Genomic DNA, 17,720 nt, shown 5'->3' with positions numbered 1-17,720 from the left:
CTGTTGACAACAAACCACAGCTTACAGCTTCAGCTTTGGCTGGCCAGACTCTAACTTCTAAGTACATCGAAAATAACTCGCAGTCTCATAAAAAACCTTATGAGGATATTATATGATTGTTTGCAGTATACTTTTATTACATTATTATTAAAAAAATAAGAAGAATTTACAATGTGCAAATGAACTACGTAAGTACGTACGGTAACTGAAAAAAATCTATCAAGGACGTTCGTGTCAACATGACATTTTAATATGGCTGACAAGTGACAGTTAAATTTGACAATTTCACACAAACAAAACGGGAACAGTGATTTAGGACTAGGCAACTAAGGTGGTTTTTGTTGATAATTCACTTGTGTATTCAAATACAGGTAGAATACGACTTACCTGATATATTTAGGAAATTATCAACTGCCAGTGCAACTTTACGTGGCTCATGTATTAATTTATATAAAGTATACAGTGATTTAGCATACGTAGCATCGCTCAATAAACAAGCCTAGTTGTTATCGGGGAAATCCTATTTTATTTTTGCATTCGTGATATAATTCAATATCGTCCGTGCTGTATCATCGTTAAAGATGCGATTCAGCTCGTACAGCTGAGCGTATTATGTTCGACAATAAAGAATTTGATGACGATTTTGATCGCTTCTTTGAGGTGAGTCATTTTGTGTGATGTATTTTTTATATTTTCACCGATGCTGATTTAATGTCGGGTGATTTATGAAATTAATGGAGTATAGTTTTAACGTCACGACAATAGTCATCCTTGACCTTGATTTGAGTAGTGCATTGAAGTTGAATAGTGTCGCCAATTCGTTAAGACGATACACAAAAAAAAATCCACTGCTTGGCGGGCGGAGTCTAATAGCTCGCTATCGCGAACGCGGTTGTGCGCTAAGTACTCGCCGCGCTGCCGCTGGCCGACTCGGGACAAACATGTATGGAGTCGTCATACAGTTATAATATTGTTATACTGTATTTATTTAATTGTTGATTTATTGGTTTTATTTTCTTGCTTATAAACAAATAATCTTCTTTTTAACAACTACTTAGACATTATTAATAATTATTATTATTTCGTAATGTTAACTTTATTACAAAATAATACAGGTTATAAATAATCTTTAAAATAACAAAAAATATTTTTACTCTGAAAAAATGAAATGGTACTCAATAACGCGGACTACTGAATTGATTTAGATAGAATTTGATGCTGACGTAGATATTACATCATGCCCAGAAATGAAAGGTACTATTTCTGAAAGAAGTTATAAACCCTAATTCTTCTCAGTCAAAGTCAAGAGTGGAAGATATCACTAATACAGTAAAACTGATGCGAAACTTTGGATGTTAATTTGTATATTTTTTGTTAGTTGTTACTTAATCACGTCAAGACTACATTACCAATTTTGATAAAATATAGCTAATTGCCTGGATTTACACATAGGATACTTTTTATCCGAACTGAACACTTATGTGGGAAAAAACAGGATTCACGATATAACCTAATTCCACGCGGGCAAAGCCGCGGTCGGAATGATATTTTTTTAAATAAAAAAATTGTTTTAAAAAAAACACAAAATATATTGACGCATGTAGTTATTTATTTTTTGCACTCTATTATAATTGTAATTATTCATTACAAATAATCAAAATAAAATAGCCAGAACAAAGTTAGGCCCTGGTAGGGTAGGTAGGCAGGTACAGCAATGTGAGACGAACACTGGCTTATTTATACCAAAAACAATGTATTATAAACATTAAATTAAATTTACTTTCTAACAACAAAAATACATAATATTAGCTAAAGTGAAAACGAATCAACCAATCATCCCACAACAATGAAATGTGCACACAAATATTCATCCAAATCGGTTCATGTGATTAGGAGGAGTGACTGCAGCGCCATCTTCCGGGCCCAATTGTGTTTCCAGATCACCCAGGAACTCAATTTAATATACTTACACAAAATTTTTCGAAATGAAAACTCACATTACTATGTAAATATGAATATAAACCTGTTTTAGTACTAAGCAATTTCCCGCACAGGTGTAGTAAGTATAAATGAAATAAATATCAACATAAAATTCTTAATTCTACTTAATATCTACCACCTACTAAGAAATGTAATTCTTGAAATTTTTTCGTATTTTTTTAAATATAATACTACTCCAATGAGCTCCTGTTCCATATTACATCCACCATACTTCCACTAAGTTCACCATGATTTTTTATTTCTTTGCACTTTGTTGCTTTTTGCTAAAAATGGAATCATGCGATAAAACCAGTAGAGCGTTGATAACATACATTTTTGACTGAATAAAGGTACTTACGAAGGAGTGGGTTCACATTGTGAACAATCAGTGGGTTTATTTTCCTTCTGGATTCCGGATTTCTGAAAAGATTATTTATGCTAACTATAAATGAAAAAATCTTACACATTCGTTATGTACTTAAAACAGGGGTACATATCAAATATCGTCTATAATACAATTATCATCAAATTTAAAATAAAACCAACTTACTTCATTAATTTGTTCCAATTGTAAGCATTCTTTTTCCTCCAACCTTTATGTTTCTTCTTCTTATTTTCTTTATTGTCCCCATTTGTCTCATTTTGTCTTATCGTGTTGTCACCCTTTTTTACGATTGCGCAAGCGACACAAGTTCCCCGTGTGACGGCCGTAGCGGGAATGACTCGTGCAGCGATCGGGGTAGGAAGGTACAGGGCGGCTCTCGCTATATTGGCTGGTCGCGCGCTAATTTCAAGTATTTCTTGTTTATTTCAAAACCATCGCATATTTCAAAATTCTAACACGGTAGACGTATAGGTTGTATATTTTATAGTTAATATCCAAAAAGTCGTAACTTTACGTTTGTTATTTTGAAGATGCCAGAGATTAAAAAAAAATAACAATGAGAACTTTGTATTTTTTTTCTATCGAGAAAATATCATGGAATCATGTTTCTAAAACGGTAGACGTATTGTGTTACTATTGAACTTTCTTGTCAAGAATTTTCATCACGACAACTTTAATAATATAAAAATTACGAAGGTTTGAAAAGGGCCGTAAATGTTAGAAAAATTAATTCATCACCTTAATTATTCGTGTGGAACCCGCGCTCATTACTCTTGAGTGCTAAAGCAAGGTTGGTCCTCTAGCATGACCCCATTTTTGTTAAAAATCTGTAAGTAAACACTCGTGCAATGAATGATTTTAATATATGAGTAGAACTGGTCCAGCAAGTTGTTTTATAAATATTGCAACAGTTTATGTAAACTTACTGTCGTGCATTGTATAAAATTGATGTTAATACAATGTAGGTACATTTGTAAAAAGTAGTTAATAATAATAAATGCAACAGTAATAGGTATCTATTACCGTTGCATTTATAAAAGTAATAATTGTTTTCTTTAAACCATGTTAAAGTTTATTTTAAACTCTAACTATTGTGAGCACATTGCAACAAGAGGAAGTTTATGTTATTCTTGTCATATACATTATATTATGAAATATCTATAAAGTTTAGTGAAGCTAAACAAAGAATAGTGGAAACTCTTTTTTTTATTATACAATCAAGAAAATCTTGTGGAAAAAATTTTAGAAAAACTCATAACCATTTAATCTTTGTACACATGTAAGTATGTGAGGATGATGTCTGTTTGGTCGCTAGTGTGAGATAAAATATCATTGTTTACATGCAAGTGTGATTCATGGAAACATCACAGGAAGTGATGGGAGATATGCTATTTTTTGTGTAATAGTCATTAATAACATGATTTCATATATAATATGTATTATATTAATGGAGCAAATTTCATCACACTCCAATGGAATAACTACTGTGTAAAAAGTAAAAACAAAAAAATCTTTAGCCAGGAGAAGTTATAACTGGTTCTGATTGATATTTTGGTTTTATGGCATTCAAATGCTTTATAAATATAAATTTATAAAGAATAGAAAAAATTCGATCACGAGTGGCTGAGTTGGTCAGGCATCCGCCCCGGTATGGCGCGAAAGGATGCGGGTTCGAGTCCCGCCTCGTGATCAAATTTTTTCTATTCTTTATAAATTTATATTTATAACTGGTTCTATTTAAATTAATAATTCCTCATTTTTGGTTACTTGTATGTACCCTACTTTATCTGGATACAAATTTTCTTAAAAGTACCCTATTTGTCTGGTTTTTTTTTAATAAAATCCATGTTTTGAAACATTGATATCTACTGATAATTCTAGTTAAGTAGTCCCTTATTATAAACAACACATTCAATCTTTTCCCTTTGCAATAGATAAGTGCTCTGACTGTCTTTATTAAGCATAAAAAATAGAATATATTAATTGGTAAATATATAGGTTTCTAATGGTACAATAATTTTTAAATCCGTTTTTTAAATTAAAACGTAGATAATAAAAAATTAAAACATTCCTCCATTTATATAACATTAGAGTACAATTAGAAACTACACAAATGTAGTTGAGTTTTCTTATTGTCTTCTAAAACCAGGAGAAGAGCCAGTTCAGCCGGCGCGCGATGAACATGTCGACGATCGCGTACGCGGTGGTAGGTGTGGTGCTGCTGCTGCTCGTGCTGGCGTGCTGCTGCCGCCGCCGCAGGAACCGCGGACAAGTGCTCTCGCGTATGTATACTTGTGCTTCTTGTTCATGGATGTCGTTAATAATATTTGATGGTACTTTTGGTGCTCAGGAGATTGACTATAGTATATTCTAAAATATTTACTTAAGTGAGAAAAATAAAAATATAGATTGAGATAAATACACAATGTTAACCTAACAACTGAATCGAAACTCTCAAATGTTTTATGACATTGTTTTTATTTTACATCACGTTCTTATCTTGTGGGGACACTATCGAAATTATGTGACAGACGCAAATGTTGACAGAGACTGATGATTTAATAAGTCTTTCTTTCCTTATTGTACAACTTTACAGTTACTTTTCTATTTTTTTCAATTGACTATGATGATAAGTAATAAGTAACGATGTATCCCGCCAGCAGCGGCCACAGTGACGACGACGACGATCACGACGCAGCCGGCGCCGTACCCGCAGCAGCAGTACGCGCCGCCGCAACCCTACCCCGGTGAGTGCACACTCTAACTCTAAGGGCGGCCGTACCCGCAGCAGCAGTACGCGCCGCCGCAACCCTACCCCGGTGAGTGCACACTCTAACTCTAAGGGCGGCCGTACCCGCAGCAGCAGTACGCGCCGCCGCAACCCTACCCCGGTGAGTGCACACTCTAACTCTAAGGGCGGCCGTACCCGCAGCAGCAGTACGTGCCGCCGCAACCCTACCCCGGTGAGTGCACACTCTAACTCTAAGGGCGGCCGTACCCGCAGCAGCAGTACGCGCCGCCGCAACCCTACCCCGGTGAGTGCACACTCTAACTCTAAGGGCGGCCGTACCCGCAGCAGCAGTACGCGCCGCCGCAACCCTACCCCGGTGAGTGCACACTCTAACTCTAAGGGCGGCCGTACCCGCAGCAGCAGTACGCGCCGCCGCAACCCTACCCCGGTGAGTGCACACTCTAACTCTAAGGGCGGCCGTACCCGCAGCAGCAGTACGCGCCGCCGCAACCCTACCCCGGTGAGTGCACACTCTAACTCTAAGGGCGGCCGTACCCGCAGCAGCAGTACGCGCCGCAACCCTACCCCGGTGAGTGCACACTCTAACTCTAAGGGCGGCCGTACCCGCAGCAGCAGTACGCGCCGCCGCAACCCTACCCCGGTGAGTGCACACTCTAACTCTAAGGGCGGCCGTACCCGCAGCAGCAGTACGCGCCGCCGCAACCCTACCCCGGTGAGTGCACACTCTAACTCTAAGGGCGGCCGTACCCGCAGCAGCAGTACGCGCCGCAACCCTACCCCGGTGAGTGCACACTCTAACTCTAAGGGCGGCCGTACCCGCAGCAGCAGTACGCGCCGCCGCAACCCTACCCCGGTGAGTGCACACTCTAACTCTAAGGGCGGCCGTACCCGCAGCAGCAGTACGCGCCGCCGCAACCCTACCCCGGTGAGTGCACACTCTAACTCTAAGGGCGGCCGTACCCGCAGCAGCAGTACGCGCCGCCGCAACCCTACCCCGGTGAGTGCACACTCTAACTCTAAGGGCGGCCGTACCCGCAGCAGCAGTACGCGCCGCCGCAACCCTACCCCGGTGAGTGCACACTCTAACTCTAAGGGCGGCCGTACCCGCAGCAGCAGTACGCGCCGCCGCAACCCTACCCCGGTGAGTGCACACTCTAACTCTAACTTCATAATAAAAAAAGGAGAGAATCCTTAGTTCCTAAAGTTTAATCGCGTATAGACGCGTCTTTGAAGAAAAAAAACAGATGAAACATTTTCAAACAAATTCGTAAATGAAATAAGAATGTCATCATTTTCATTGTGCCTAAAATAGGTTCCAAAATTTGACATCAGGAGTATAATTCGTCATATCTACGAACTAATGCAATGATACAGGATATTGTTTGTTCGAGAATAAGCGAGAAACTACAATAGTTAATTTTGTTATACATTAATAACGATGTTTTTTGAATTACTAAATACAGATAATTTAAAAAAACTGGCTAAATTGTTGGATTTCATTTATAAATTGGTCCTTCGCGTCTCGTAATACAATCACTTAATAATATGCACATGAGGTCATATCCAAGTTGCAGGGATCAAACACCTGTATTTAGTTTGTAGTTAACGATAATGTAGTAATGACATCTCTTTATCTTACACCATTTGGAACTCATTCCTTGAGTTGTCATTCCTAAGAATTTTTTTTGAATCTTCATTTATAAAAAGAACAAAAATTATAATTTGATAGTGGAAATAATTCCTGCGGACTGAGAAGGTAGACAGATTTCTGAGTTAGTTAGCACAGAAATGTATCTGACTAATAGTAATGTATTTGACGATAAAAATGTAGTAATGATTCCATAGTTCCAGCAAGTCCAATGGATTGTTAATAATTTATTGGGTACATTCACTCGAGGAGAATTCATAAGGAAAACAGTCATCGATATTGTTGAATAAGTACATCCAAATCGAGTCGAGGTCTTCTTTAGGCCTTGACTAAAGAGTTTATACGTTTACAACCTGTTTGTTGATAAAATAGTATATTAATCCACTTGAAGTAATTTTGAGGAAACAAGCAACATGGATTCAATATTTTTTACAAAAAAATTACATTCTCGATTATCGTTGGGATATAATATATTGATAGGAACGTATAGTATGTCTGCATTTCGATGGTGTATCCCAGAGAAACGGCAAAATAACCATAACAAGCATAATTTTTTTTAAACCCTCTACACGATAGTGTTAGTAGAATTAAAAACATCTGCGAATTATATTAATATTCTTCTGCCCTCCCAGTAGATCTAAAATTACTTCAATTACTTTAAGTTTATTGTCTCGATAATATTACAATGAATATTCAATTAACAAACTTAACCAAATTGAATAATAATATCTATAAACATACATCTTGAGAAAGTAAAGGAAGCACCTAACAACTTGTAAAACTTAATTATGTAAATATCCTTGGACAAATCCGAGCGAGAGCTCATCGGCAGTAATACCCACTGAATATCACTAATTACATTATTATTAGTTCACAAGTCGCCACTAATTCCCTCGCATCAATCCTTAATTTGATTTGCTTTATTTTCGTTTGCGCCGAACAAAACAGAAAGACGCAATCGAATTATCGAAAGTTGTGAATGAATTACGTATTGACTACGTCACGATGGTATTTCTGATTATTATTATCACATGTTTGAAGTAAATATTCATTGTGCAATGGAATTCGATTTATTTTTATAATAAATGTCACGTTTACGATTAGATTTATTGTAATATGCGAACTTTATCACGCTGAACGATCGAAACTGTGATCTTAGATCTTGTCCCTACTGTCTTTGATCACGTGCATGATTACAAAGCGCAGCTACTTAAAATCACACAAAATACTTTCCTCACGGATCATACGCGAGTATTTGAGTTATGTGGAAACAGATAATTTAGTATCGTTTTAGTTACAATAAAGCATGCATATTCATGATCACACTACAACATAAATATTTATCGTTCCAGTTGTAACACAGTACCCCGCTCAAAATGCGAGCATGCCGTACCCGGCGGCGTACCCCACGGGTGCCCCGTACCCGACCGGCTCGTACCCGACCGGCTCGTACCCGGCGGGCTCGTACCCCGGCGGTACGGGCGCACAAAGCGCGGCCCCGTACCCGACTCCCGCGCCGTACCCCACTGCGGGGGCCCCGTACCCGACTGGCGGCCCCCCGTACCCGACTGGTGGAGCGCCTTTCGCACAACCCAGTGCACCTGAAGCTAGCGGTATGTATCACTAATCTTAGCCAATTTTAAGCTTTGTTTTGACTTATGTGCTTCGTGCTTTATTTATCATTATATCTTAATCATGTTGTATTAAATATTAATTTTAACAATAACAATAATGCACTTTTACAGCTTCTGAAATCGTTTAACTATATTAATTATTAAGAAATCGTGTCGATTAAAGTCAACAAGATTAATATTGTGCAAGCAAACGTTAATATTATGCAAAATATAAGAAAATAACTTATAGATTACTTGTTTTTTTCAACACGTATTTAAGAGATATCGTAAGAGGGATGACGTCATACATTAGTGATTAGAAGGAAATATAATCCCGTTAGCGAGTGGCGGCCGGAGCCGGTCGGTGATTCAGTGTTGGGTTTTACTTGTTATCTCGGTTGTTGAGCTTTCCTCGTTTATTTATACACGTATTATATTGTTATTAAATGTCAATGAATACACATGATGTATATTTTTATTCACTGACTTTGAGTTAGGTTAACTGATGTTGAATGATAAATGAATCAATTTTTAAGGGCATATTTTTAGTTCAACCTTTTCTGCCAGCATATCTTATAAAAATTTGCTATTTTTTACTAAATTGTATATTGCCATTTCAGTTGCAACATTTTTTTATTATAATCCATACTAATATTATAAATGCGAAAGTAACTCTGTCTGTCTGTCTGTTACTCAATCATGCCTAAACTACTGAACCAATTTGCATGAAATTTGGTATAGAGATAATTTGATACCCGAGAAAGGACATAGGATAGGTTTTATCCCGGAAATCCTACGGGAACGGGTTTTTCTTTGAAAACGCGAGCGAAGCCGCGGGCGGAAAGCTAGTATAGGAATATGTAAATAAATTATGTATAATTGTATTGTATTTAAATGTATACTATGTATATTTATGTACATGCTGTAACTAATACTATGGTTATACATTAGCTTTCATTGGTATAGCAGCGCCAGGTTGGCACCCTCAAGGTGGGTCCATGTAGTTAGCTTATTACATGTATTATAATATATAACTTGATATTTTTTAATATCAGATGTAGTCTTGTGATTTTTAAATATTTTAAGGTTTAGGTTTTTCTTACTTGTGATCTTAACCTAAAACATAAAAATGGCTAGAATGTATTCACTAAATTTCTTATACTATAACGAAATTGCACATTTTTGTTTTGATAGTGTATTTAGGGCATACTCTCACGAACTACCGAACACTAATTTTCAAAGATGTACGTATTATAAATGACTCTATTATAATTCATGAATAGCATACAATTGTCAAGTTAATAAAAGCGAAATGAAGTAGATTCGCTATATCAGTCCCACTACAGATATAGAGCAAATATTGACGAAGCGATACGAGCAGAGCAATGTAATTACACACTGCCGTGTATCCTTGTGATAACAACTGTGTGTATGGTAATAGATAATAGGACTTACATCATTAACAAATTTAGAGGTTTAAAACATGTATTTGATAATAAAGCTAGGGAGTAACGGACTGTTTTTAAAAATGTTTAAAAAACAGAAAGCTACATTAGTACTGAGTTACATAGGTTTTTTATAAATATAGTCGATGATGACAAAAAATAATAACTATCGTCAAAGAATTCGTATCGTAATGATTTTTAAGGGCATTTGAACCGCTGCTGCCGTTGAGTTAAAGGAACTATTTTTTTATCCTACTAATATTATCAATGCGAAAGTTTGTGAGGATGGATGAAGGAAGAGAATGGTTGTTTGTTACTCTGTATCCTAAAATCTAATAGACTGATTTAGATTCTACCTGTTTTGTGTGTGTATGTTTAATTGTTTTTATAATGTTCACAGCACTACCTCCATCGTACGACCAAGCAGTGGGCAAACAGGCAAACATATACACCGGGACACACTAGTTGAGTTACATATTATAATGATGTGATATTCGCGTGTACGTCTGTACGAACCTCCGTGTGATTCCGTTTATAAACTAAAGCTGGCCCGCATTTGATGATGTTTTTGTATTTGTGTGATGGATACCTATCGAATTTATTTTGGATCTTAGAAGCGTTTTTATGTTTATTGTTCGACTTGTTTATTTTTAATATTTGGGTAAAGGTGTACTGTGCAATCATACAAGAAAGTCTATTTCTTGTATTTTGGGTGTTCATAAAATATGATTTAATAATGTGCTAACTAATCGTATTATATGCCTCCTTTATATTTTTCAAGAAGAAATAAATATTTTGTTTTTGCATTTATTCATTTTTTTGCGCCCTGAGCCAGCTTTAGTTTGTAATAATTTATGTGAATTTAATATTAATGTTAGATATTATTTAGGCATTAAAAAAGCTAAGCGTTACTGTGAAATTTTACCTTATATTATGTATAAAAATGCTATGTACCTTTTTAAATGTGATTCAATATGTATGAAACAACGAAATTAAATTATATGGATTATTTCCTTATTCCTATGCTTGTATATCATATATGTAATATGTTGTATAAAGACGCAGGTTCGTATATAATATTTTATGATTTAAATTTAATTTCGTTGTTTCATACCTGTTTATATATAAATAAATACGTATATTTCGTATGAGACAGGAATTTAATTTGTCCAGCCATTTATGTATTAAAGAGATTTATACCCTCCTTTAAACATCGACTAAAAAAATAAAAGTAGTACTTATTTGATATTCCGATAAACGAATCCTAAGCTGTTGTAAAATCATTCTTTATTATAATTTTAGTGTAAGTAAATAATTTATTGTTATTTCCTGCATTTTAACGTAAAACATAGCTTAAACCAGTTGTAATAGAAGAGAAGTAAATAATAATGACATAAACTATACAAATACTAATAAAAATAGTTAATGCGTAGATTACGTGTTGAACAGATTATATAAAACTTTATTGTTGTCATTCTTCAGATGTTTTTACTTCCGTATTAAGTATTGCTCTATTTCAAAATAAACTAGCTCAATCGATCGATTTTATCTTCCGTAGTTGCGATGTTAACTTTATATTATAGAAGCTGGAACATGTCGACCACGTTTTTAGTGGTATGTATTGATTTTTAAGAAATATAATGTTTGAGTTAAACTACAATGAGTATTAATTTTGCATACGATTCATTTGATTTTGTTTTTTTACAGTGATGTTTTTTTGTAGCTAATATGCAATCTAACTATAACGTCCTGTTACGGTAGTCTCATGTCTGTGCTTAACAGTATTGGCATTTTAATACATTAAAATTACCTTCACATAATGTATTTTTATATTGATAATGTGTTACGATTTGTTCATAAAACATCGAATACGTAATGAGTAATTACATACAAAATAAAAACAATGTTCGGAAATTCAAGATCTTTTAATTCACCACAGTGCGTACCTAAATATGTAAACATTTTAGGGATTTATTGTTTGCATACGTAACGTTATCATTTAATTGTTCATACCGTTGTCTAGCAACGCGTTGTTATCAGGTGAGATAGGTACAATGGTACCTCAAAAATAAGGCAAATTATAGCTACTAGTTACCTAGTTATTTTGAAATTATAAAAATATCTATAATATCTAACTACACCGATCTAAATATAATATTATAGTTTAAACTCTAAAATGTAAAATAAATATTAAAAATACGTAACTAATACTACTAAAACTTAACACGAAAAATTGTATTCTGAACATTTGTAACTGTCAAATAGTTGAATGTTTGTCAGAAACCCTATTCAATACAAATGAGTTGTTTAATGTTACCATGATTAATAAATGCAATTCATTAACAGTCTTGTTATTTAAATAAACTAATTATTAGGAAATATTGATATTAGATTCACTGAAAAGATACTGCGAGAAAGATTCTGAATAAGTTTATAAATTAATTAAGACTGATTATATTGATTTATTAACTCTTCTTTTTTATTAAATATACAGAGTAACATTGAGAAGATTTTTGTGTTTTTATTTGAAATAGGCGAAAGTATTGTTTAAAAAGTTACTACTTTTTTAACATGAGTTTTTATCCTGTATATTTATATAATTAAAAAAAATGCTTTTAAAACTGTAGATGGTTACATCAATACTCTCATAGAAAAGACAAACTTATAGAAAAATATATATTGAGTATTATATAAGTCTACTGTATTAGATAACTTCTATAAATAAGATTCTGTTAATTAGTTACTAATTTTCAACAATTTTTGTAAAATATACGAATAAATCAATGACTTTTTTGTTTTATTTTAGTTATGTATTTTCACGCAAAACTATCACTTTGAAATGGGAGGCTAAGTATATGTATAAGGTATAATATAAATATAAAATCAAAACGGTAACCTATTAAAAACTCGAATTTCTATTACCCGAATCTTAAAACCCCGAAAACGGTTGTTAGAACTTTTAAAAGACAGATGTAATGAATGACAAATTTTTAAAATTCCTTTTTTAATTTCCCAGATGAATCAATTTCCAGATGCACCAAAACCTACTTACTTACTAGAGTGGCGCAGGGACCCAAAGTGAGTCTTGGCCTCCGACAATAAGAGCCTCCATTTGACTCTATCCTGCGCCATCTCTTGCCAGTTTTCGATCTGGAGGCTGCGCAGGTCTTTGGCAATTTCGTCTTTCCAGCGGTACCTGGGACGTCCAACCGGACGGCGTCCAGATGGCTGTCCCAGGTACGCTCGTTTCGCTGCTCGATCTTCCCCCATTCTTTCCACATGGCCGAGCCATCGGAGTCTTTGGGCTTTAATCTCGCCTATGACGTTTGGCTCGGACATTAGATCTTGAAGTTCTAGGTTTTTCCTCCTCCTCCAAACCCCTTCTTCTGTCAACACCGGCCCAAACATCTTTCTTAGGATCTTTCTTTCAGTAACTAGGAGCTTGTCTTCTTCTTTTTGTGTCAGTGTCCAAGTCTCGCAGCCATACATTAAGATAGGTCTTATTATAGTTTTATAGATAAGGATTTTTGTGCGCCTGCTGAGGATTTTCGACACCAGTACTTTGTGTAAGGCTACGAATAAAGGAAATGCGCTGTCGCCCATGCTGTTCAATTTAGCACTTGAACACGTTATCAGACACATTATCACACTCGATGGTGGAGTGCACCAAAACCAGATTTTTAAAAAGTATTTTTTTGTTTCCCGTATTCTCATAATACAGATCTCATTATACCAGATTCTCAGAATACTTTTTTTTGTTTCCCATCGTACCATTTTCCAAATAAACTATTGCCAAATTTTCATAATCTTTTTATTTGGTTCCCATATAATCGTATAACAGATAAACTATTGCCAGATTTTCATAATCTTTTTATTTGATTTCCATACAATCGTGATTATACCTTTACTATCGACTGAAAATAAACATTGTCAGTAAGTAAATTTATTGTTTTACTTGTCCATTACAGACCGGTTTTAGTGTCAAAGTCGACTCAGTAGGTTAGGTTTGAACTACGACCCCCACGCTAGAACTGACTCGCTATTGTTTTACTTGCCCATTACAGAAAGGTTTAAGTGTCAAATTCGACTCAGTAGGTTAGGTTAGGTTTGAAGTGTGACCCCCCATGCACGAGCCGAGCGAGCGAAGCGAGCGTGCCGCGGCAGCGGCCGGCGAGTGCCAGAACCGACTCGCTATTGTTTTACTTGCCCATTACAGAAAGGTTTAAGTGTCAAATTCGACTCAGTAGGTTAGGTTAGGTTTGAAGTGTGACCCCCCATGCACGAGCCGAGCGAGCGAAGCGAGCGTGCCGCGGCAGCGGCCGGCGAGTGCCAGCACCGACTCGCTATTGTTTTACTTGCCCATTACAGAATTCGACTCAGTAGGTTAGGTTAGGTTTGAAGTGTGACCCCCTGGAAGGATTTCGTTTTGCTGGATATCGTTTATTTGAATTTCAAAAATCTGGACATTGTTTGTCTGGATATCAATTAACTGTATTTCAAAAATTTGTGTTTTAAAAATCTGTCTTTCGTGCATATGGATTACGGTCATCTGGATTTTGTGCATTTAGATTTCGTATGTCTGGAACTCATTCGTCTGGATTGTAAAACGTCGTACAAATAAAGAAATGGGCAAATGAAATTCGGAGTTGCGATTATATGGCAAACAAAACTTCGAAATTTTAAAATTCGGGGTTATGAAAAAATGTCCAAACGTTTTCTGGATTATGATATTCGGAATATTAAAATTCGAGATTAAGATAGGTAACCAATCAAAACGAAAACTGTGTCACAGCCGCCCATAAAAGTAAAGTGGGTGTGGACATAAACATAGTAAAACCAGTAGGCTCTAATCTCGATCCTTTATAAGCTAGTACACAGTTTACTAAATAAGTAAACTGTAAATAGGTACTTGATAGTACCAAGTACGGAGGTTAAAAATCGTCCAGATGAGATGGCGCCACTGTAGCAAATTAATTGATTTATTTTAGTTTACATTAATAGATGAGGTTTAGGTATAATGCAGAACCAGAATAATTACACATAACAATCCTGCTGCATTAATGGATTATCTGAAGAACGAAAGAAAAACATTTCTGACGACGCGGTTGGCGCAGTGGTAATGTAACTGCCTACTGAGCCGACGGTCCCGGGTTCGATCCCCGTCAGGGCAAATATTTGTGTGATGAACTCAATTATTTGTTCTTGGGTCTGGGTGTTATTATCTATATATATGTATTTATTAAATATTATATTTATCGTCGCCTAGTACCCACAACACAAGCCTTAATTGAGCTTACTGTGGGACTAGGTCGATTTGTGTAATAATGTCCTATAATATTTATTTATTATTTATTTAATTCGTTCATTATTTATCATTTATTTATCCTCTCTCTGCCATAGAACATTGCGTGTAACAAATAATAAATTTAGCATAGAAATATGTGATAAATCATTCACACATATTACAAAGTGTATATAACATAAAAATAAGTAAAATGAATAGGTAAACATATTTCAGCCCTACTCGTTATCTTCCGTGAGGCTTCTGGCCAGTGACATGTTTGCCAAAATGAGATTATAGGTCAAACTTAGTCAAACAATTTATATCCCCATGAATCACAGGAACATCTTTTATCTTTGTTATACGTAGCGTAGCTAGAGAGAGAAAGATAAAAAGCATTATTAGTTGGTAAAAGAAAACATGCGATAACTTTTCCGGGTTCCTTAAGATTATACTACAATAGGTACACAATATACTGTATACGAAAATTCAGATAAAATTCGTAAAAGTATTTTGCTTGATAAAATTCAACAACACAAGCGGAAAATATTTTTAAAATAAAAATAAACACCTGAGTCATCGTATTCAAAAACATGGACTGAATCGATTATCGACTCTAATCTCACTCCAGTTTAATGTTGCATACTTATTCTTATAAAATATACATTCATGTGCTTGATAGAATATCCTAAATCTTCTATAAAAGGACTCTATTCACGAATATCTCGAAGGATTCCTAATGAGTCAGTTTAGCAAAGCTTCGCATGCGCCCGGGCGGGCGGCGACAGCGCGACGCCGACGACACTACCACACAATAGGGCTGCTGATTCTGTATTTAAATTAGTATATTTGCATAGCTATAGATTTGTGTCTGTCCCCTTTGACTGGAGATAAAAGTAGCTTAATGCATGAAAAGAAATAGGACAAGATAGAATATTACCAAAGTTATCACTGATCACTATGTACAAAGTATATTCAAAGGATGAACTGAAATCGTATTAAAGTTTCTTTGGACTGTCTCCAACTAACTAAACTTCTGCAGTGTGAATTGCAATAAGTAGTCGTGGTGATCAGAAGGGGGATCTTGACTTCCGATTTTGTTAAAATAGATAGGTATTTAACAGATATCTAGGTATTAACTAAAATGGACTTTAGGTAGTAAACGCTAATGCTAAGCCTCTCTGTGTGCATATTATGTACTTTCTCAGGTTTCGATCTATCTTCATACCAAATTTCATCCAAATCGGTTCAGTGGTTGAGGGAAGAAGAGTTCGGATTTGTCCAGTATGTGGTTAACATTATGGTAGATAATACTCTAAGTACATAGTTTATACATATAGGTACATCAAACCAGATAATTTCATGATTTGCACAATTTCATAAAAATAAACGAGAGGCGTATTTATCGAGTAAGCTACAGGTACTTCAGTCTGAACAAAACATGTTTGCAGTTTTCTGTATTTTGAATATTTTCGCTAACCAAAAACCAAGAAACGTCTTCCAGATTGATCAGCATTTCCATCCCCCAGCGACAAGGCAATAAGCCTTGACTTTGATCTCCGTATTCACCCCTAAGGGTGTCACGAGGCGCCGGAGTGTCGCCGCCACTTGTTGCCACGTCTCGGCGATCCTCCGCCACTACGCACTCTACGCGTGTTCCAACTACCGATCAGCCCCAACTATACACACCCTCTCGCAAGGACAACAGGACTCTGTGTCGCTCTGTGACCCTCTTGGAGACGGAAATCTTGGCGAAGCTCAAAGAATTCTCAGTCGCTTATCATTATTTAAATCATATCACACGGATGTTTGATTGTGCAAATCGGATGCACTTTTGATACTATTAAATCTTTTAAATTACGTGCCATATTGGGACTTTTAAATACATTAACAAATTTTTTCCTTGTAAGTAAATCGATTTTTACATAATTAATATTTTATTAGTGGCCTAAAAATGGGATTATGTGTTTGTTCGTAACGAATATCAGTGAAGATGGTGAAAAGATGTAGAGTTCTGTATAAAAATATGTTGGATTTGCGGACGTAGTATTGGTAAGTACCTATCTATACAATTACTTCGATCAATAGATTAAGGCTTAATAAGTTAGTTTAAATGAAAATAATAATATTTAGTTAATTTTATTAAGATTTTATTATTGTAATGAGTGATTCTCTATTCATTAAAATAATAATTTTAAACGTTATCAGAATAATAGAAACTAGTCGACTTTTACTCGGTACAATTGAATTGTGGAGCCTTTTTTAAGATTATTGGTATTTTTTAAATCATATATATATAGAGTTTTTTCGGAAAAATTCAATTTATGATACTTAAATGCTTTTTTTCGGAAATATAAAATATTATTCAACATTCATTCATTTCATTCAATTCGTTTATAATTTATGTACTTAAAATACCTAAGCTTTAACAATGGCGATCACTTCGATACCTATTTTGTTAATGTCCGTAAATTTACAATAAGTTATTGAGGAAGAATTCACGTGTAAGTATCTACATGGTAGAGACGTAATCTCCCTTAAGATCTTGATTAAAAAAATCCCGAATGTAGGTATTACTACGTATTTTACTGCCTTAGAAACAAACATCTTGAACTT

General features: G+C 35.3%; 1 protein-coding gene and 1 long non-coding RNA gene across 10 annotated transcripts; one reads left to right on the top strand and one right to left on the bottom strand.

Moving 5' to 3' along the window:
- The first annotated feature begins 264 nt into the window (after positions 1-264).
- On the top strand, positions 265-11,401 carry LOC149478569 (uncharacterized). 9 transcript variants are annotated; one of them, XM_089709413.1, is made up of 6 exons: positions 265-660; positions 4,515-4,647; positions 5,029-5,097; positions 6,247-6,258; positions 8,118-8,378; positions 10,224-11,401. In XM_089709413.1, exons 1-6 carry the CDS (start codon positions 613-615, stop codon positions 10,286-10,288), a joined length of 588 nt encoding a protein of 195 aa, XP_089565539.1. In that variant the 5' UTR covers positions 265-612; the 3' UTR covers positions 10,289-11,401. The 9 variants fall into 9 exon arrangements, with proteins under 9 accessions (XP_089565539.1, XP_089565538.1, XP_089565533.1 ...); XM_089709412.1 differs by lacking the exon at positions 6,247-6,258 and adding an exon at positions 5,674-5,685; XM_089709407.1 differs by lacking the exon at positions 6,247-6,258 and adding an exon at positions 5,674-5,685 and having other exon boundaries at positions 5,026-5,097.
- LOC149478570 (uncharacterized) lies at positions 2,117-3,106 on the bottom strand. The gene is made up of 3 exons (XR_016317421.1): positions 2,531-3,106; positions 2,339-2,400; positions 2,117-2,264 (listed from the first exon to the last, which is right to left on the bottom strand). It is a non-coding gene; the product is annotated as an uncharacterized LOC149478570 (long non-coding RNA).
- Positions 11,402-17,720: the final 6,319 nt, after the last annotated feature.

The sequence above is a fragment of the Colias philodice genome, chromosome 22, assembly GCF_061535455.1.
Source record: "Colias philodice isolate Cphi_HAF_F1 chromosome 22, ilColPhil1 Martin Lab GWU primary, whole genome shotgun sequence".
In the NCBI taxonomy this organism is placed as follows: Eukaryota; Metazoa; Arthropoda; class Insecta; order Lepidoptera; family Pieridae; genus Colias; species Colias philodice.
Note: the sequence above shows the minus strand (reverse complement) of the source record. Positions and strands in the feature narration are given on the sequence as shown.

What these genes read in the sequence shown, in the direction of transcription:
- LOC149478569 (XM_089709404.1), top strand. Translation starts at nt 613, where the DNA reads ATGTTCGACAATAAAGAATTTGATGACGATTTTGATCGCTTCTTTGAG. An exon ending in ATTTTGATCGCTTCTTTGAG is followed by an intron (nt 661 to 4,514) that starts GTGAGTCATTTT and finishes TTCTAAAACCAG; the next exon opens with GAGAAGAGCCAGTTCAGCCG. An exon ending in CCGCGGACAAGTGCTCTCGC is followed by an intron (nt 4,648 to 5,025) that starts GTATGTATACTT and finishes GTATCCCGCCAG; the next exon opens with CAGCGGCCACAGTGACGACG.